Source organism: Carassius gibelio, chromosome A16, assembly GCF_023724105.1.
Source record: "Carassius gibelio isolate Cgi1373 ecotype wild population from Czech Republic chromosome A16, carGib1.2-hapl.c, whole genome shotgun sequence".
NCBI lineage: Eukaryota > Metazoa > Chordata > Actinopteri > Cypriniformes > Cyprinidae > Carassius > Carassius gibelio.
In genome coordinates, this window is record NC_068386.1 from 17,427,217 (window position 1) to 17,450,284 (window position 23,068).

At 37.0% G+C, this 23,068-nt stretch overlaps 1 protein-coding gene across 3 annotated transcripts in view; it reads right to left on the reverse strand.

Moving 5' to 3' along the window:
• The window catches only part of LOC128030805 (neurobeachin-like protein 2), a 62,011-nt gene extending 41,535 nt beyond the window's left edge, over positions 1-20,476 (reverse strand). For 2 of the 3 annotated variants that reach the window (XM_052618803.1, XM_052618801.1), the window contains exons 1-8: positions 20,131-20,476; positions 7,572-7,660; positions 6,449-6,610; positions 6,168-6,249; positions 5,218-5,330; positions 4,003-4,085; positions 2,601-2,686; positions 2,195-2,507 (exon numbers count right to left, since the gene is read on the reverse strand). In XM_052618803.1, coding sequence (XP_052474763.1) covers positions 2,195-2,507; positions 2,601-2,686; positions 4,003-4,085; positions 5,218-5,330; positions 6,168-6,249; positions 6,449-6,610; positions 7,572-7,660; positions 20,131-20,208 — 1,006 coding nt within the window. In that variant the 5' untranslated portion in view covers positions 20,209-20,476. Of the gene's footprint in view, positions 1-2,194; positions 2,508-2,600; positions 2,687-4,002; positions 4,086-5,217; positions 5,331-6,167; positions 6,250-6,448; positions 6,611-7,571; positions 7,661-9,301; positions 9,537-20,130 lie in introns of those variants that run through there. The other variant, XM_052618802.1, reaches the window with a different exon arrangement.
• Between the last annotated feature and the right edge of the window lie 2,592 nt (positions 20,477-23,068).

The window sequence follows — 23,068 nt, forward strand, 5'->3', positions numbered from 1 at the left end:
GTGCTTTGACATCAGCATTACTCACGGTAGAATAAATTTAATGCAATAAAATAGCTGTTTTGTGGGCTTTCGCAACTTCTCGAATCATATTGCTTCCAGAGAACTGGCTACAATTAACTTCTGCAAAAGGGGTGGAAGTTCACCATAAATACATTAAACATATCATACACAGTGATCTGGGTTAGATCAGAAGCTCTGCAATTCACCATTTATGATACAACATTGTTGTGTTGATTTAGATTTTTTTTTTTTTTTTTTTTTTTTTTTTGTTGCAAGAAGCCAACAGTTACAATATATTATATTACATTATATTATCACATAACATCATATTACATGAAATACTTTTGGGAAGTTTATGTATCATGTACTAACTTAGTCAAGCAGCATTTTATGATTTGTTTCGTATGCAATTGTTATAATTGTAATGTATGCAATTTTATGACCTTATATTAATTGAGAGACCTGGAATATTTTTATTTCAAAAATGATTTTGTCACACCGCAGGACCATTTAAATCTAAATTATAATTGAACTAGTGAAGGCAAAAAAGTGTTTAAAGGGGTCATATGACGTTACTGAAAAGAACATTATTTTTTTTGTATTTGGTGTTTATGGGGTTTAAGGTTCAAAAAACACATTATTTTCCACATACTGTACATTAATGTTTCTCCTCTATGCCCCATCTTTCTGAAACGCTGATTTTTACAAAGCTCATCGTTCTGAAAAGCGAGGTGTGCTCTGATTGGCCAGCTATCCTGTGCATTGTGATTGGCTGAATGCTTCAATCGTGTGATGGAAATGTTACGTCCCTTAACACACTTGTGATGTCGTCTCCCGGCACAATGAGAGAAAACCAATAAAAACCATTACATAGAGGCATTTGTTGCATCCAGTGGGGACATAATTACTGATTATAATGACTTGTACTGTCTTTTTGACCCGGCACTGCTCTGTTCTTTTTTTAATTAAAAGGAGTCAACCACAAAAGGGCGGTGCACTGAGCCTCACGTTTTCAAACCTGAAAAACGTGTTGTGTCTCATCAGGGCCTAAGGCAGCATCCTAACAGTCATGAATTCTGTGTATCGTCATTTGGTTTCCACAAGAGCAAGTTATGTCGGTCTGGAAGAACGTGATGGCATCATTTCTTTAAAAGGGGACACCGGAAGACCATTTTCCACATGTCAGTATGATTCTTCAGGGTCTTCATGAAATGGCTGTAACATTACCTCAACGATCATTTAAAACAACACCTCTCAGACAGCGCATAATGAACAGGCTGCGTGCTTTCTTTTAAGCTTTCCTGAGCTGGCAGACATGCCAGAAACCTAACTAAATGCAAAACAAGGCTAAAAAAGTGAAAATTTCATCCAATGTCACCTTTAAAAATAAATTTCATTGAATGGAAACCACCCATCTTAGAATACTGGATGCTTCCAATGAAAAGAGTTCAAACCTAAAACTCCGTTTCAAAATACTGGTAAATTATGTGACATCATTAACCGGAAATGACCCCTAAATGGCTGTGCCTCTTTTCTGTCAATCGTTCACATTCATGCAGCTGCTTTTTGCTCAGAGACATCGAATTTAGCATTATTTTTGAAAAAAGGTCGAGTTCACACATGATCTCTTAACAGTAGTTTACCGGTAATTTACCAGTAAAGACTGTTTGTGGGATAGGGGCTATTAACATGCTGCAAAGACCAAATCAACACAAAAAATACACAACTATTGGTTAAAATAATCTATTTGAACAAAATTAAATACTTATTTGAATCAACATTTCTATTACCAATTCGGCCATCTTGGATAAACTTGTTCACTGTGCTTGTTGCAAGGCATTCTGGGATTGCTTTCTCTACAAAGGATCCATGCAATGCAGTTTGAGTTCAAATTAGGCTGAAATTAGGCATTTCATAAGGCAGAATAATTCAATTAGGGAATACTGGTTCATTCAAGGGATAGCTCACCCAAAAATGACAATTCTGACATCGTTTATTCATCCTTGCAAACCTGTATGACTTTATTTGTCCTTTGGAACACAAAATATGATATTTTGAAGAATATACACACTATTTTTTAACCAAAGTCAATGGTGGCGATGCTGAGACATTTTTCAAAATAACTTAATTTGTGCTCCACGGAAGAAAATCATGTATCATTGAGGTTCAAGAGTAATGGGGAATATTCTCTTACTCAACATATGTTCGAGAAGTGTAATGAGGTTATCCTCCCAGGTCTGCATATCTCTCTGCTGGCTGTCCGGAGGCCGGTTCCAGTTGAGCAGCTGGAAGTAACAGTCCAGTACAATCCGGATCTCCACCTGCCTGTCGCTCAGGTTGCTGGAGTGCAGAAGGTGGATCATTGCAGTCAGGCACCGCAGGGTCATTTTGAGCAGCTGAGGGTCCTTGGGCTCTTGTGGAGATGAGGCAGGAGTGAGGCACCAGGAACGCAGCACAGACATGAGGTCCTTGACAGCCTGGGGGGTGATGGAGCGAAGGCCGTTTTTCTGAAACACACAAACACATAAAGCATTACACACTGATGTAAATACAGACGTTAATACATGTCAATGAAACGAGGTCCGGAGAGTCTCATTTACCTTGCATCCACTGATTACAGCTCCCTGTAGATGTACCAGCCTCACCACGAGTGGCTCTGGGATTAGTTCACTCTCTTGGAGGCAGTCTGTGGGTGCAACCAGTCATTTAGTCACTAGAATCCTAAAGAGGTCCTATTATAATGCTTTTCCACTTTTTCAACTTTAGTTAGTATGTAATGTTGCTGTTTGCGCAAAAAAAGTCAATTTCAAAGGGAGATATTTTATTTAATAGTAATCACAAAAACTACTACGAAATGACTCATTTGGACGACATTGCATTTTTTCCAGGATTTGTGATTTCACAAAGATTGATAAATGGGATGAGACCTGGTTGAGCTGCACTAGAGTGTTAATGAGTGCTATGACTATGTCGGAGACACGCAAGCTTTCCTAAGGCAGAAAAGCTTAGACTGGTTACAATAACCCTCAAATTGATTTTATTTTGACACAAAATTTATACTGAAGCTGGCAGGTGGCATAATAGGACCATAATAGGAGCATAAAAGGACCCCTTTAAAGCGGAGCATTGTTTGTGCAATAGTATTTATTTTAACATTTTAAGGCGCAAAAACATATTTTTGTTAAAGACAATGTTTATTCAAAAATGGAAATCCTGTCATCATTTACTCACTTTCACACCTTTCCAAACCTGTACACATTTACTAGAAGACAATATTCAGAATTCTTATTATTGTTTTTCCCATACAGTTAAAGTCAGTGTTAAAATTAAGGACATGCTGGGTAGATCAGAAAATCTAACAAACCTCACACAAATATACATCATTACATCATAAACATGAACCTTTTCCTCATGACCACAAGCCACTTGGACCCACTTCAGCTTGCCTATCAACCTATAGATGAGGAAAGAGCTAATAATCACTTGAACAAAGCTGGCATCACTCTCAGGATTTTTGCTTTAGCTATTGCCTGCAAACTGTAACATAGTCCAGTCCAGAGTCCAGTTCAAATCTAGCCTGCATCACATCCTAATCCCAATCCTCTCTCTTATTCCAGTCTTAACTGTCCTATATAGTACATTATATTAAACGTCCATAAACAAAATGTAGATCTCTCCCTATATCTACATGATAGGTTGCTTCTTCAAGCTACCACACAAGTACATGTCCAAACAGAGCATGACACCAACACGATACAAGTCATTGCCTATAACTTATAAAAGGACAACTTGTGCTGCATGAACAACATTTAAAGGCAAATAACATGAAAAAAATCACAGCTCTGAATCACTATGGATGAATACAATAGGGATCAGAGCGGCCTTTCTTTACAAACAACATTTGTCTCCTGGGAGACGGGATGTGTGATATCTCCCAGGATGTGAAGATGGGAGTAAATGGAGGTTAAAGATTGTGTCAGAAGGCAGGAGTGGGTGACATACCGTGGAAGAGCAAAGGAAGCTCCTCTGGTAGAGCAAGGGGGGAGAATTTATACTTGCTTCTCTCCAGCATGCTGACCTCCTCGCTGAAAGACACACAAATCAAAGCCTTTTATGGAAATACATACTTCCTTACTTTGTTCTTACTTACTACCAAAGCAATAAGCTACAGGACACTACAGTAAATCATCTTCTGGTAACACTTTAGTACAGGGTCCAATTCACACTGTTAACTAGTTGCTTATTAGCATGTCTATTATTAACATATTGGCTGTTTATTAGTGCTTATAAAGTACTTATAATGCATGACATCCATAATCCTACCCAATTCCCTAAACTTAACAACTACCTTATAAACTATAAGCATCAAATAAGGAGTTAATTGAGGCAAAAGTTATAGTTAATGGTTAGTTAATAGTGTGAATTGGACCCTAAAATAAAGTGTGACCTTAATAATAATGAACAACACCAATGTATAGATAATGGTACTATAATGGTATAATAAAGTTGATTAATTGACTCATCCTGTGGCAACTTGTTTCTTCTTTTAAGCATAAATATATTGTTTTTAGCATAATAATATCAATAATGGCCGAAAAAATTATGTTATCAGGTCGAAAGTTCCTTAATCGACTCAAACCATGGTGTTGCTATGAATTATCTTTATTTTTCTTACCCACTGCTATTTATTTTTTCTCTTGCTTTAAGCATAAATCTCAAAAATTACAACAACAAAAGGTAAAATGATATCACCATGTTTTAATATCATGGTATTTTGAGATATAGGCTATTCCAAATATATCTCCAGCTATAACACTGTACAATATGATTAATCTACTACTGTATACACCATTATGCTGAGACGAAAGTGCAAGGACCTAATCAGTTCGCTTGCCAAATACACATATTAGCAATTAATAAATATTTAACAAATGGTTCAATAATCTATTAGTCTATGAAAAGTGGAATGTTTCATAATACACCTCAGTTCAAACCCGCACATTAGTGGATGGGCAGAACAGTGCTCCTTAAAGAGATACACTCATGCTGTGGGAAGTTAATGCTGTGTGTGCTTCAGACAGCTGAGCATAAGAAGAAAACTGAATGTGTGTTTATAACTGTTGAAGTGGAGCTGAAACAGAGCTTGCCGCTCTTAATGGCTCCTACGCATTCCTATTGTGGTTTAACAACCTGTCCAACTCATAGAAACCCACTCACCCTGCCTGCCGTCTCCTCCACGTCTGATAAGGGTCAAAGAGATTTTCGCACAGCAGCAGCCCATGCTGTACCACCGACTGTAAAGTGCCGTGATCATCAGGCTGCTTCTTCAGCTGTAGCACACATAAATAAATACTCTCGAGTACAAATCTATCTGTTTTCGGCTTGTTAACACACAAACATTCCTTTGAATAAAGCAGATGTCTTCCACCCAAAGGTTTCTGATTAAACCTGTTCTGTTAAGTTCAGAAACCTTCAATCGGATGTGTAATAAAAAAAAATACAATTATATGAACAAATGTTTCATTGGTATGTTTAGAATAAATAAAACTGCAACATAAATTTGAACTAGCTTACAATAGAAAACTGATCATGAAAATAACATTTGACTTTTATGGGGCTTTCTTCTGTTGATAAAACAATGTAGAGGTGAAGAGGGAAAAAAATTACACAAGGGGAACTTAATTAGGAATTGATGTACCGTATTTTCTGGACTATAAGTCACACTTTTTTTTCATAGTTTGCCTGGTCCTGCGACTTATAGTCAGGTGCGACTTGTTTATCAAAATTAATTTGACATGAACCGAGAGAAATGAACCAATAGAAAACATTACCGTCTACAGTCGCCAGAGGGCGCTGCTGCTCAGTGCTCCTGTAGTCTACACTGAAGACATAGAGCGCCCTCTCGCGGCTGTAGATGGTAATGTTTTCTCTTGGTTGTTGGTTCTAAATAAATGCGACTTATAGTCCAGTGCGACTTATATCTGTTTTTTTCCTCATCATGACCTATTTTTGGACTGATGCGACTTATACTCAGGTGCGACTTATAGTCCGAAAAATACGGTAAACTAGACTCAAACTCGCAATCCCCACATGAGCAACGTGGCTCAGTTTATCAGATGGGGTGCAAACCACTATAAAATGGTTTCACAGACGTTTCGACTTCTCACCTGAGTCAAGCAGAAGTTTAGGAGCTTGATCGTCTCAAACACAAACCCCGGGGTCTTTTCAGAGTCTATATTCTCCATATTTCTGCAAGCAGAGATTCACATTGGTATTACTGTACACTCAGGGAAGATCCACATCAGCTATGCAATTCAGCATAAACTGCAGCCATGCGTTCGTTATCCCTGCTGTTCAAACATAGAAGCTTATCAACAGGGGTTTGAGTCACTGGGGCATTATCGCAAAGAGAACGATGGAGTTCACTCTGTGCTCAGTGGGTACTGACCTGCAGATGATGATGAAGAACTTGATGAGGAGCAGTGGGTGTGGAGCCGTGCTGCTCTGATCCTTCCCTGACATGTGGAGGGCGCTGTGCCAGAGCTGGGTGCTGAGGAACACCAATACCTCCTTGGGGAGGAGCGGGACATCGACACTCCATTCCTCCAGCCTGCAGACAAAAGAGAAGGTTGTTTTGTTTGCTTTCTGTTTGTTTTTGCCTTTTGTTTGTTTTTGCTTTTTTTTGTTTGGTTTTGATTTTTGTTTGTGTGCTTTGTCTTGTTTTGATTTCATTTTGTTTTGATAAAGCACTGATAAATAGACATCAAAAAAGTCAAAGCACATTAGGGTGGTTCACACAAATTCATGTTTCGTCTGCCCTGTTTTTTTTTGTTTGGTTTTGATTTTTGTTTGTTTGCTTTGTCTTGTTTTGATTTCATTTTGTTTTGATAAAGCACTGATAAATAGACATCCAAAAAGTCAAAAGCACATTGGGGTTGTTCACAAAAAATTGATGTTCCGTCTGCCCTGTTTTTTTGTTTTGTTTGGTTTTGATTTTTGTTTGTTTGCTTTGTCTTGTTTTGATTTCATTTTGTTTTGATAAAGCACGGATAAATAGACATCAAAAAAGTCTAAGCACATTGGGGTTGTTCACACAAATTGATGTTTCGTCTGCCCTATTTTTTTTGTTTTGTTTTGGTGCATGTCTCATCCACTGCATAACAGTTTGCTGTTTTGGTGTTCCTCAAAATCTTTTCCAGACAGCCATAAGTCATTTGTTTTTATATAATATTATATACTTTATGTTTTTCTGAATTTCAAAGGGGCAACTCTAGCTGACCCACAACATTTTGCTGGAATTAATTCCTCATCTTCAACACCGCAGCTCTATATACCTAAAGTATATGTGCTAATCTTTAGATCACAGATCTGGTGTGCACATCTGATGTACATACATCAGATCTGCAGGATGAGATGAAAGCATTTCCAACTCACCAACCATTAAACGAGCAATTAAACAAATACAGGCCTTAAAATACCATCATAGTCAGAGGTCCATCTGGACCTGACCACCCACAGATCAACTCCCTGCGTCTGTGACATTTTGATAGCTCAGCATGTAACTGACTCACCGGCGAGGCTCCGTCGACTGCACATCAATGACCTTCTCAAAAGACGCCACGAATGCCTCCAACCACTGCTGCAGGTAAACGACATCTTTCTGAAACACAAAGAGAGATAAAAGGAAAGAGTAAGAGTCTATAATACATTTTTTGATAGGTAAACCCAATGGACAGAGAGGTTTAGGTTACTAAACAAACTCACACTTAAGGAAATCCAAACTGCTGATCTCGGTGTGTCTATGCGTACACCTTTTGCATCTAAATTAAAAACATCCACTTTTTAAAAAACCATCCATTGTGCTCAGTCCAGCTGTTTTTGAACACAGGAAGCCCCTTAAGAAACGCATCTTATCAGGGTCAGGTGAACACGAAGTCAGATTATTCTGAACTTCTATCAACTAGTACAGTCAATACTGTGGCAACCCAACTACTATATTTAACATGGAAATGATGTAGTTTTGCACATGCATAATATGCCTTTAGACCAAGAGCATGACCAGGCACTATCTCCAAAATCAGAGCATGCACACACTTGTGTTAACACAGCAGGAAACTACAGAGTATGCAAACTTGTGCAGTGTAACACTGGATGCTGTGATAATGCAATAAATGCAGTGATAGTGGTTTTGTCAATGGGACAAAAGCAAGAATCATTTGCACAATTATGTTTGTGCCAATTAAAATAAGGTACTTATATGCACCTTTTAGGGGAAGATAAAGTTGTCCAGAAGTTGTACTGCCCCAGTAACAGGTTGTGGTACACCTAAATGTAATATCTTTTTTCACATTTGTTCTAATAGTGTACATTTTACAATGTTTGCCATATGCCAACAATGATCTGGAGTTGTATTAGTTTCTTTGATAAACAGATCTTAATATCGCCACCGTTGCAACCTAATCTACAAGAAATTCCCATTATCGCTCTTCAAATCATATTTTTGCTAGAAGTCCCTTTTTTGTCTGAGGTGTGAGGCTTGAAATTTTGTCATCTTTCCACTAGCCAAGAATGAGCTGGAGCAAGGAAAACTGGTCCTGAATGAGTGCGAAGGAACAACTTTGATTGGATCTAATGCCAGCAAAAGTGCCTAAACCATCAGTCATACTGAAGACCTGCTTTTTAATCTCACGAATCAGCATTAACTGAAACAGAAGGCCTGGTTAAACAGATCACATGTCCTATGGGTAATTTAATATGCTAAAGTCTTCGTAGAATGTTCATGTAGCAATGCACTGTCATAGGTCAGATTCCAAGAAAACGCATTAACTGATTAAATGTAGACCTTGAATGCAATGTAAGCAGAATGCAGTGGAATCGTAAATCGGACTTTTCTTTTTTTCAGTCATCATCAATGAATGAAAGGAACTAATGACTTAATTCATCTTCGATGGAGAGATCACAATAACATTTACTGTAAACTTCTGTCAAGAATGAGTCACATGGGTACCAACACCAACAAACCATCACATGCGACTGTCATTGGAAAGTGGCTGGTGGAAAACATGTTAAAGTGCGAGGAGCTATGCTTAGCTTAAAATGATGCGGCTCGATCCACCCACTCATACAGGGGAAGTTGGGCTGTCAGCAGCTTCATAAAACACTCTCTGTTATGTACACAATCCGATAGAAAAATACAGAGGGCTTCTGGTATACATAAACAATGTGCACTACAGCAGAAAGGAACTGTAAAATAACATTAAACCTGCTGAAGGTGTAAAAAATAAAAAAATAAAAACTTTACCAATTGTTGTTCATTTAGGGGACAGTCCATGTCTCATGGCAGGTGATGTGCGGTGGAGGGGCTCAGTCTCAGCGGAGCCCCCACCAAGTTGCTTCAACAAAGTCCAGAATGTGTCCACCTGCAAGCCTCAGAATCATTCAGAATCCATCAGGACGCCTCCGCTGGTTCACCTCTCTGCTCTTTTCTGCTCTCTTGCTGTCTGTACTTCTGTCAGGCAACCAGGAAATGGCAAGGTACTTTAACTGAGCCACATTTCCTGTCTTCTCTCAGCTGGGCACATCGTCACCGTGTTCTCTTCCTCCTTTGGAGCTACCACAAATTTATTGGTAGAGTATGTTTCACCTCACTACGAACTAAAACCGGTAAGCTATGGTGTGCCTGATGCAACCTTTCACAACATTTTTAATAAAAATTCTGTCTTTATTTATTCACTTTCATGCCATTTTAAACCAGGAATTCCTTACATTCGAGGAACACCAAAAGATAAATTTTGAATAATTTACTGGCTGCTCCTCTAACATGATTTCATGTTTTGAAAACGACAAAAGGCACTATAAAAGTCTCATAAGAGTGATGTATAAAGCGTGTGTATTATAGTGCAAGTCTTCTGTAGTCATATGATGGCATAAACATTTCAGATTTTTTGTCATTATTGCTTATTTTCCTCTTAAGTGAGCTGTTAACATCTATTACTTAATAATTGAGTTCAACTTGAGAACTGGATCACTCTGATTCTTCACTCTGGGGTTCATGAATTCGGATACTGTGGAGGTCAAGATTTTCAGAGAATAACCCAATAGTTCACTGTAAGTTCAAAAATTCTGTCATCAGTTACTTACACTCACATCATTTTAAACCCTTAAAGGGATAGTTCAATCACAAATTGAAATTACCCCATGATTTACTCACACTCAAGCCATCCAAGGTGTATAAGACTTTCTTCTTTCAGGCAAATCCAATCAGAGTCATATAAAAAAATGTCCTGGTTCTTCCAAGCTTTATAATGGCAGTGAATGGGTGTCACTATTCGATAGTCCAATAAAGTGCGTCCATCCATCATAAAAAAAGTGCACCACATGACTCTGGGGTTTAGTAAAAGCCTCCTGAAACTAATTAATGCATTTTTGTAAGAAAAATATCCATATCTAGAACGTTATAAACCATAATCTCTAGCTTCCGCTAACTGCCCTATGCATGTACACGAATATAGCTATTTTTTTTCTCATAAAAAAATGCTTAGATTTGCTTCAGGAGAAATGTACCATATTTTTCGGACTATAAGTCGCACCTGAGTATAAGTCGCATCAGTCCAAAAATACGCCATGATGAGGAAAAAAAAACATATAAGTCGCACTGGTCTATAAGTCGCATTTATTTAGACCCAAGAACCAAGAGAAAACATTACCGTCTACAGCCGCGAGAGGGCGCCGTGCAGAACACTTTTTTATGGATGGACACACTTTATTGGACTTATTTTTCACTGTCGTCATAAAGCTTGGAAGAGCCAGGACATTTTTTCTTATATATAACCCTGATTGTATTTGTCTGAAAGAAGAAAGTCATATACACCTAAGATGGCTTGAGTGTGAGTAAATCATGGTGTCATTTTAAATTTTGGGCAAACAATCCCTTTAAGACATGTATATTTAAGTCTTCTGAAGAGATGTGATCACTTTATATCATGAACATATTTCATTTAGGCTATTATCAGGAGGGTGAGTAATTGATTACAGAAATTTTGATTTTGGGTGAACCATCCCTTCAAATCTGACGCTGGACAAACCCATTTCTCGTTCACTTTCAATAAACTGAAAAAAGCAACAATTGTATCGTAAACCACCATGCTACCTTCAGCTGACTGGAAAAGAAGTGATGATGCTGTAAATTGAACTGAATTCTTTCTATAGACCTTGACAGAGTTGAAAGCCCAGTTGGGCAACAGAGAATCCTCTCATTTTGGTTCACATACCATGGTTGAGTGTGCTGTAATAGCACGCTTTCATCCCACAAAAAGATATGGTGTGGCTTTCAAGTAATAGCTGGGGGGAATCCTGAAGATGGAGCAACGATCGTCGATTCAGTCATTGAATCAGTAGTCAGGTGGAAATGACATGCCCTGACTTGATCAGATGCATGAAAACAATCAAAAATAAAAATAAAAATATTTAAAGCATGGGGAATAAACTCTACGTTTAAACTTTAAAGCAATGACAGAAGTGAAGTTGAGCTGGTTGAGTCACTTTGCCGATTGATCACTTGATCCTAACTAAGTGTTGAGTTTAACAGGGGGAAATGCCAACAGTGTGTCTCCGTGGGCCCAGTGTTGTCTACAGTTTATATCATCACCCTTAATGAGTTTTCCATTTTAAGCTCTGGTACAGCTGAATCCAGTAAATTAGATTTTGAACTTGACACAGATTTCGTTTATTGAGACCAGATTTACAAGACAGCTACGCCAATCATGTTCTATTTGGATGCTTTGCTTTTCTAAAGACACAAAAACATTAATTTGCACATGAAATATGTGAAAATAACTATATTATTGTACTTTGTCTACACAGAGGGTGGGTGGTTTTGTAACCTGTGTTACACCACTAGATGATCTGTCAGGGGTGCTTCATTTCAACACAAATATAATTTGCACTTCCTCAAACAAACAGTCCAAAATAACAGCAACAGCCAGCAGGCTAAAATTCTTTAATTGATAATGGGAAAAGAAAAGGTTTTAGGCAGATCTAAGAACTGAAATATATCGTGAAACGGTCTTAATTTCTTTTTTTCTTTTTTGTATGCACATCCAGATGTTTTGGTTACAGAATGGAATGATTAAAATTAAACAATTGGAATGAGATTATTTATGTCTTCCTGTCCATAATAGTTAAAGGGTTTCACAATTTTATGCAAAAGTTATGTAATTTAATCTTAAAAATCATGACAGTTTGCTTTTCATTGTTTGCTATGTTGAAGTGAGTCTAAAACGGGCCAAATCCCCATTTTAAGGTGAGACAGAGACATTTGATGTGTTTAAAACGAACTCATTTTCATGCGAGATTAATTTCATGCCATAGACAATATTTTATCAAATTGGTTTCTCTAATGAGACACCAATTTGTAGCCTATTCATGGAAACCACTATTCATTTCCCCTTTCTGTTAATATGATCATTTGTGATGATAAAGTAGAGTTAAATTCAGGTCAGTTCTTGAATGCTACTTGGTGGTGTTCTCTGAAGATGGCAGATCACAGATGAGCCATTCTGTTTGAGATTCCTGGCGGCTCCGAGAGCTCGCAGCTGCTCGGCGGACACAAAGAGAGTTTTTCTCCGAGGTTTTTATTAATTATTCTCAATGTCAGTAAACACAGGCCTCAGGATACATGTGAAAATCCTCAAATATTCTTCAAACGGAAACACACATTCAAAATGCTTTAAGATTAAACTATTTTCACAATTATTGAACTTTATACACACCTAGCCAAATTATAAATGCTCAACCAGTTTCCATACAAACAGCCCACATCTCCACCAACGGCTACTAGCTTCACCCACAACACAAGCAAACAGAATAACGTTAGTGAAACATCAGTGTAAAAGAAGGAAATGATAACTTCCTCTTATTAATAAATAAATAATAGCTTCATGACATACCATTGAACAAAGTAGTAATGTGGCTACCGTTCCTGATTAGCCTTCTTCCAGATGATTGAAGCTGCTAAATGAGTCAAAGAGGGCTAAAAATAGTTAAACAGTCCCATGGGTAAGTTTTGGAAAGTACTGGAGCTCCTTGACAGCAGCGGCCTGGACTTATCCCTCCACCTGGGGCTTTTTACAGTCTTTCTCTAAAAGTGAAGTGGATTTCCCTGCAGCACTGAAAACCTTACAGCAGCACCTCTTGCTACCTACACTGAACTGGTCTTCAATGGGTCTGACAATTATTTATTAATAAATCATTTAATACGTTTTGTGAAAAGCTGAAAATGTGACAAAAATAAGTCAACGTTCAGCTAAATGTTACACTGTCCGTTTTAAAGTGCCTAAGAAGAGAATAGTTGTAGTTTCACTTCCAAGTCATATTACACATTAAAATATATTTCCTTGGGACACTTAAATAAATACATAAATAAAAACAAACAAACAAACAAATAAATAAATTGTATTATTAATAAATAACAAATATTTTTTACAACTAAATATTACAGTGGTAATATTGCTTTTTTTTTTTTTGTATGTAGTAATAATATTTTATTTTAATTTAGCCAAAACTTTGTGATGTATATATCAACATGCCTATTATTATTATTATTATTATTTACTCATATTAATGCACAGGTTAATAACCAATGCATAATATGCATAATAACCAAGCACAGCAAATCAAATTTTTTAAACACCATTTTTAAATCTCATTCTCAATTCTTATCCCCAAATCATGCAGCCCTGCGTAATGCATTTTAAGATTAGATATAGCCTTAGATTTGAGTCAAAAGCAGCCTATAAAGCCAAAGTAAAATGGTGTCTAGGTATGTAACCTACTCGGTAATGGAATTTCTTTTTAATACAGCCTATAACCAAACAAGTACATAAATCTACATTCATATTATTACAACTAGAGAATGAGTTCTACACGGTCTTCAGTTAAACATGCAGTTTAGTATCACAGAACATCTTACAACATAAAAACAAAGCCATAGCTTTACAAACAATAGTATTGGCACATCAACGCAAAAGCCTGAAGTCAAAGCTTAGATCACAGCCTTCTGGTTTAGACTTCGGTTCCAGACAGTCTGCTGCTGCACATCCTCTGCCTCTTTAAGCGGGTGATGAAGTCAGCAGCTGCGTCAGTGACTCAAACAAAATATGTGACAGTCATAAAACGCATTACAAAATCAGGAAGTAGCCACCTTTTTAAAATATATTTTTGATTAATCTGCCGTTCAAAGTACACGTCGCAGCTCTTTGGGTTTGACAGCACAGATTCATTCTCATACCCGCCCAATACTCAGACCTTGATTGAAATCATTTAGGAGGTCTATCGTGGACTGTAATTGGATTTTCTAAAAAGATTTGCAGATAAAAACGTTACTTACGGCGAGAGCAGATTTTGGCAGATAAGCATTGGTAACTGCCAAGTATATGCTCTACTTATAAAGATGTTTCATTTTTAAAACGGGGCAGTAAGTGACCTTAGGCCTCAGAAGAGTGATAAGTATGCAGTACAACTTTGCAAACACCCAATGGTTTAGACAACTGTTTGCAAGCGAAGTCAAGTGAAGATAAAATTGCATTTAAAAGATAAAGAGGTAAGAAAGAAAGTAAGAAATTAATAAATAAATAAACATTGCAGATATTTTTTTCCAAAATATTACATTTGGACATTCTTGGTATATTTAGATATTCCTCTTTTTAGTGGACACCAAGTATGATTGGGATGAATAATTGGTGGCAGTTATGTACAAATGAATGACTAAGTAGTCATCCAGTGCTAAAACATGCTGTAGCATATATCAAAGCCAGAGATTCCCAAGAAAACATTGAACTTTTAAAATAATGAATCAGATGTCTCACGTGAAATGGAATAAAATGGATTTAAGTGGCCAGCCGGATCACAGGATACTCTTAAAAAAGGCTTTAAAGCAGCAAAAGTGGTACTCATTCCAGAGCCAAATGGGTTAGGGGGTGGAGCTTGATCTAGTCCAGCTCCACCCCTGTGGACCTAATGGGTGGAACTTTATCTAGTTATGTTTATGGACAGGGTTATTGTTTAGGGTTAGAGTGTGGTTGGGCCTTCAAGCTCCACTCATTATATCCAAAGAAGGGGAGCTGGACGTCCAGCTACACGGCTCTGCATCAAGCACCTTCTCTCCAAAAGGTGGATGTGGAAAAAAAAGGAAGTGATCAGCACTTAAAAGACCAATTTTGTCTAGTGTGAAGAATATTTCAATAATCTCAAGAGACTTTTTCTACTATAAAGAAACTTCTGTGACATTGTACTTTTCCAAGGAGGTTTTTCATGGAACCATCAATGCCAATAAAGAACTTTCATTTTTAAAAGCGAATGTTAAACTAGTTTTTCCAACTTTTCTGACAACAAACAAGTACTCTGGAAAGGCAATAGCGTTAAGCATCTATTAAAGTATTGAACTATCCAACACAAAGATTTGCTTTACCTTTAAATTACAGAATATAAAGCAAAGGAAGATAAAGCAAGAGGTGAGAATGCTTTCTGAAGCCTCACATGCGAAACACTGGCATTCACACCAGATTACGGTCAAACAAAGGCACCTGTATACAAACATTTGTCTTAAACGTGACATCAATCTCAAAAACTTGACTTACAGGTACATGACAAAGGCAGACAATGACCGTTCAAAGAATTGAGGTGGGTGCTGTTTTTTCAACGCTGCCTACACAAGGACTCTCCGCCTAAAATCTATTCAGTTTAACAAGCAGGTTTGTTGTCTGTAAAAAAACACACACACCTGCCAAGTTAGTTTCCTGCTATAGGAGGAAAGATAAGGAGCAACAAATAACCGATAAATAGCTGTTTTACAGCATACTATGCATGACTACGTAAACATCAGTCTGTCTGAATCTGAAAATTTCATAGAATTGGTGAAATATTCAATGATGTTCTGTCCATGTTTTCATCATTTACTCACTTTCATCCTCATCTCAACCCCACTGATGACTCTTTTTTTGTTCTTTTTTGCAACTTGGCAGTATAAATCACCATCAATGTTCCTTGTTTGGAAACTAGAGGTTCCAGAACCTCCTTTTGTTTTACATATAAAAATAATGTACATAAATGACAATATTTGCGTGGACTGTTGCTTTCGTTGTAGAAGGCTAGTTCAAATATAGATTCAGACAACTAATTCAACATCATCCTGCATGAAGGCCCTCCACATATCAGATGCTCACAGAACGTGTAAACCCTCAAACTCACGAAAATCACAACAGATAAACACAAGCTTGTTATTTTCCAAAACCTCTTCCTCAATATGTTTTCAGCTGAATAGGGGTGATGCTGTGTACTATGTGTTTGTCAACTGACAAACAGGTTGCTCAGGGAGGTTACAAATGGTAGCATGTAACCATGACAGGAAGTGGTTTTATCACATCGATAAAGCGGAAGTGGTCTGACAGAGAGACAGCATTGCTCTCGCAGCCAAAAGAAAACATTATTACAATACAGCAAGATCACTAGAATGACATGACGTTAAATGTTGCTGTTCTTCTGCGATCGTGCACAGCTGCCTCTGATGGGGTTTCTTTCTTATGACACTGAAAACATTAAACACTTGCTTAACAGTGAGCTCTTAGATTTTGGTCTCATTGAAAAAAGTTTTCCGTTTAAAGAATTTAATTCACAATTTGTTTAAAGTCATGTAGACTCATGCGATGAAAACTCTTTTCATAACGGTTTTCTTCTACATGGAGAGGGTCGCCATATGGGGGCAGCCATCTTAAGATCACATGACCAGCCAAATACTATTCACTCTGTCTTGGTAGCCTTCCCCTAACTGAGCACATTTCTGCCCAGAATACATTAATCATGTCTGACTACAAATGGAACATTTCTACAATGGCAAGCATTTGCATTTGTGCAATGCTACATCCACACCACTAGGTGTCAGTAAGTCCAAGATTACTGCCAAATTGGCCAGTGCCAGAAATAAAATATTACTCCACCTTTAAATTCACAATGAAAAAGTAGCAGCAGATTTTTTATTTCTTATTTACAGAACTCTATTCATACTCTAGTCGACTAATTGGAACTGCAGCTGCTGGTTGACATTGGAAATACTAGTCAAATAGTTGAAATCTAGTCATTTTAGTGTCGTGTTTTAAAAATAATTATTATTTTGAAAAATATCTGGAGTGGAAAACAAAATCCGAGAAATATCCACTAGGAAGGTGTGGGATTGTGTTTACTGGTTTAAAGGGGAACACATTACGAATGAAAGGGAACTTTCTACAGAAAAGTTTTTTTTTTTTTCATGTTATCTCCCTATAATGCTGAATAAAATTGTGTTTATAAGCAAAGCGCTACTTTGTTTTGAGGGGCAACCATTGTTACCACTGTATTTTTGCTTGTCCAAAAGCGCCACCTACTGTCAGAGAGTTTAATGTGGATTGTCATTCAGCCCATCTGCTGTTTTTGTTGCTGTCAGTGTTGTAAATTTGATCCATTTGATAGAAAATAAGATCAAATTGAATATTATCTGACACTTTGAATCAGAGTTTTAGTGTTTCAAATGGATCACACAATGCAGTTGTCTTCTGAGTTTTTTTTTATTTATTAGACAATTAGTTGGTTACAAAATTTCTATTTAAATAGCAGTGACATTAGTCGTAAAGCACATCCCTACTGTACAGTGATGTACATCCAAGTGTAACAAATTAAAAAAAAATAAACAGGGTGAATTTTTATGTATGCAGACTTCAAGCTAACATCATGAGAAAACATTTTATGCCTGTAACCGGATTCTAAATTAAGATGTAATTGCAATTATGATACAAAATTAAATTAAATTTACAAGTTTCCCATGAGACATCATTACATTGGGAGGACATAGGACTCATTCTATGGTCAAATGACTTGCATAATAGGTGAGGAGAGCTTTAAATGGGTTTAAAATAGAGCAAGGCCTCATAAGCCCATAGATGAACAAGCAAATTTTCAACCTTATCTGGTTAAAATCGCAGCAGACAGAGGCCAGCAGAGGCATTAAAATAAGTATATCAAACCAGATTCAAAACACTGGAAAGCACTGTGTTGTCAACCATGCAGGGGGAAACTAACTCATAAATATGGGTGTGCAAAAATCACATACATTACACCCTTTATCAATGTTTCACAGAAAATCAGATTTATATCCGTGTAACTGTGGAAAAGGCAGACTCATAATATGCCTGCTGCAACAAGTCAGAGGAACAAGTCCATCTACTTTGCATGTCTGATATGGATCCCTGTTAGCCGTACGTGTGAAGTTTTTAATAAATGGGAATGAAATGACAAAGGGTTTCTTTTTAGATCATAAAATGAATGAGATCTAGAGAAACACTGCCAGCTATCTGGAGAACTTTGTGCCAAGACCAGACTGGAACACTTTTGCATAATTCATAAAGCTTATTTTCCATGCAATCTGCTAACTATACAATATTCTTTAAAAGAGTGTGAGTGCCAAATTAAAACAGTGATCTGCAAGTAGACATTTCTCTATGGTGACCCCTGGTGCTTCTTGTATTCTGCACCTGGTGTTTTGGTTACCATGGTAGCCATTCATAAAGAACACTTGCTATAGTGAGGCATTACAGCCGACTTCAGCTGCTGACCAGTAACGTGGCAATAAATGACAGGGTTTCAGATGGAATACATAGATGCCCAACTTCAACATGTCGTTTTAATCATTTAAAAATAATTGTTCTTAAAAATGTGCAAGAGTGCAGTGTGGACTTTGTATGCACCAGAGGGTGTTGTCAACATAACCATCCTTAATGTGGAATGCCCATTTATTTTCCATTCATAGTGAAGGAAAGCCCGACTCATTTCTATGAATCAGGTTATTCCTGAATAGTTTCTTTCAAACGGCTAAAAAAAAATGATTCTTAGTCATCATGACATAATCTCATGGCCCCTGACATCCTTGCATGGCATATTCCATGTTTTAAATGTCTCAGAAATAAAAAATCCATGGGTACACATATATTGACGATGATTACAATGTAATTAAAAAAAGAAAAAATCTGAGGACCAGGACATCATCCATTAGGTTTACAGACATTTTAACCCTAAAACACTAATCAAAATACGGGTAGAAATGAAAATATGGAAAATTTCTGCATATTAACACTGCACATTTTAATATTGTTTTTCTTTAATGTATTTTTCTTTGCTTCTGGATTAAGCATTATTAATAACAGTTTGCACTGTAATTCCATTGGCCCCAGTTCACTTGTTTACAACCAAGATTCAGCTCATAAAAACAAAGTCATAAAACTGCTGATAAAACTGTCAAATCCCAGACTGTAAACATGCAATTTCCTACTCTCTAGTCAGTGAATTGTTGACGAGAGTCCGATTCGTCGACAAATCGTTAGGAGATCCGACTCAAAAGAACGATTCGTTCGCGAATCGGACATAGATAATTCACAAGTAAATCTAAAGCGTTTCAGTAAACACAAAATGCACATTTTAAATAAACTTTAAACAATTCAAGTATTTAGTTAAAGTACCTCGAGGTCCGATATGCATTATAAGTAAATATAAAAAATTAAATAACACATTATATTATCTGTACTGCTGTTCATTTATTTCAAATACACAAACTAAAGACATTGGAAACCATGTTGCTTATGAATCAAAAACTATCTGCATAACGAAAAGAAAAAGAGAAGCAGGAAGAGTATGGCATTACCTGACTCATACAGGTAAACACTAGAATTAGGAAACACAGGATAACTGTAAACATCAAATTGACCTATGGTGATGAACCATAGCGTTATGATTAGCGAATATATCATCAGTCCTTGTCATCACAATTGCCACCCGCTTCATAACAAAGTACTGATTAAATATTAAGTGAGCGTCAAATGTTATCACTGTGCAGTGTGCACGCGCTCGCAACCTTCCCAAAAAATAACCACGGACGCACTTCCTGAAACTGTTTCAACACAAAGGGGATAGGAATTATGGCGAATATGCTTGCCTTTTAACTATATGCAGGACGCGACAAAATATGAAATGACAGTGGCAAGTTTGCGACAACATAAACTCCGAAGCCAACAGGTGTCGAGTGGCTCGCGCGATCGCCTGTCCGTGACTCACCTTAGTGTAATATAACATCCACAGCTCGTACAGTCGCTCTTTCGAAGCCATTCTCCCTCGCCCTTCTGCGTGATCCATTCACTTAGGCGTCAGTCAGACCAATCTGAATATACATCATCCACGAACGAAGGGGCCATGGACTGACTCAGCGAAGATCCAAGGAATACTGTTTGCTAGAAATGGCATGCTGCTCTACAGCTGTCCACTACCTGGTTGCCAAGCGCTTCCAAAGTTGCATGTCTTTTAGAAGGAAGGCGTGTCAGAATGACAATCCCGAGCAAAGAAACTAGAGATTGTAGAGAGCAGTATTTGAGAAATATCGCGGGTCAGGCGCTGGATGAATCTGCATCTCTGCTGGAGGAATTCCAGAGGAGTTTAACGCACTTGTCTGTGCACGCATTATTACCCTGCTCGCGCTCCACTCCCCTCCTCTCGAGCGTTACAGAGGCAGTAGAGAGCAAAGCAAGAGACAGCCGGGAGGAGTTCAGCCTCAAAGCTGCACAAGACTCGAAGGGAAACCATTGAGCATCGTAGAGCCACAGCTGATCGGGAGAATTCGCCAGGGATGGAATGTGACACTGAAGCGCAGGGACTTCTCCTGGTGATTTGGTTTTGTTGAAAGCATATAAACATATAAAGGTCAGAAACAGAATATAAGTGAATATTAGAATCAATCTACACAATAACAGATAAAACAATACATAACAATATCCATCCATCCATCCATCTATCTATCTATCTATAAATGGAGTATAAACATGGATTTTTCCTTTCATCTCAATTCATTCCAAAGATTTGGAAGTTCTGTCATGACATTTAAAGTGTTAGTTCACCAAACATGAAAGAAGCCTTGAGTCTTGTTTGGTGATGAGGGTTTGATTGTCCTGGGTGTGCAATGCATAACAAATGTGTTTATGTATAGTTAACGCTGTTTGAATATTTAATGTTTCCATTTTGATTGAAATTTACACATTGGGACGTTAGCTCTGATTCATTGTATCTCACTAACGGCTTTGCTGTGATTTGTCATGTTGCTCATGTTAATTAGTTTGTAATTTATTTGAACTACAGGGATGGACACCTAAGGTTGGAGAGCCTGAAAACGCCTTTGAGGCACAAGAAAAACCATGATTAATCTACACTGCAGGATTATTTATACTCGACAAAACAAATTCTCTGTTCACCATTTAGAAGCAAACAGGATCTGGATGAATTGGTATAGAGAACAAACCACGGAAAAGCTATTGAAAGTGGTATCCACAGAAGTTATAATAAAAGTTATTTTTCCTTCTTGTCATTTTGATCACAGAAACAGTGTGATGTGACGGGTTACTTTTCACAGCTTAAGCTTTTGAGAGTAAAATTTCACAATTTTACATTCAAAAATATTTAAGATCCATATAGTCACTGGATCCCTTGAGCACCCATGCAAACACTATGCAAATAAACTTGTGTTGGTGAAGACACTGAATGATCCATTTATTGTGCTTGCCCATTTTCATTTGGCACATTTGTTTTTGTCAGTAAGTGACACCACCACATTTAACATAATTCTGTAAGGTCTATTGTGTTTGGTGCCTTACTGGAACAACAATATGGTTTTGACTGTAACCTTTTAAAATAACTTAAAATATACCACATCTTAAACAATGCATCCTTTCTATTACCCCTTTTACAAATATGTGCCCATTACCTTTAAACAATAAAATATTTAACAGTTTACTCTACATTTTAATAATTAAATAAAATTATAGTGTAAGTGAGAGTGAGTCATATTGCACCATTTGTATTAATCCCATTGCTAAATGCAATGGGAGTAATACAAGTTTGGACCTACAGTAGAGACAGTATTGCCCTGGCCAGGTATAATGTATACATTCCACATCATGTCATGTCATGTCATTTTTCTATTCAGAAGAGTAATAATTTCTGATTTTATTAATGCATAGAGCTGTGTGTGTATTAAAATGTGTCGATCACTTAAATAAATATTTGCACAATCTTTCTAAATGTTACTTGTTCTTTCTTTTTTAAACAGACCAGAGGATATTGGTTATCCATCTGAAATATCTTACTGTAAATTATTTTTTTAAGTCAATTTGCAAACTATTAATTTTATTGTATTACATTTTTTAAATAATTTAGATTTTTTTTTTTTAAATCAGCCATTTATCAGTTTTCAGCCTTAACATGAAAGTATTAATGTTAGTTAAAATATTAACGTATAAATCACCATCCACTTTCCTTGTGTGAAAAACAGAAGCTCCTGAGTAATTTTTTGTGTTTCATGGAAGAAAGAAAATTATATGACATTAGAGGATGTAAATAACAATATTCCTGTATATTTGGTCATTTTTCAGTAGAAAGCAATTACACATCCTTCTTACCTCACGTCAATTATCAAATTCACAAAAATCCGAAGTCCTGCATATGTCACTAGAATCAGTGAATCCGAGTAACTAAATAATCAAATAATTGCCTATGTATGAATATATGTATATGAATTTGTTATTTACATATTTTACAGGTAGTTTATAAACGTTAAAGTCTGGCAAGTTGAGTAGCAAAATCGATGTGTTCGGTGCTCTTCTAGCAACCTCGGCGCTGAACAGACTGCATAACCTATTACAGATTCATCGATCCTTCTACACATTATATTGTAATAAATATAGAGATGAGAGGATGAGGCTAAAACAAAAGATCAGTCAGACAGGAAGGAAGTGGAACCTTGAAGGTTTATTAGGCACAACAGGAGATGGGGTAAAGGATACACAGAAAGCAGTTATACAATATCTAAAAAATATAGGGATATACAATAGGATATAGAATTTTTATTTAGGGGTTTTTTTTTTTTTTTTTTTTTTTTGATATAAAGTAGTACCAATGGATATAGCTCATGTTACATACTCTGATACAGTAGGTGGCGGTATGCACCTTT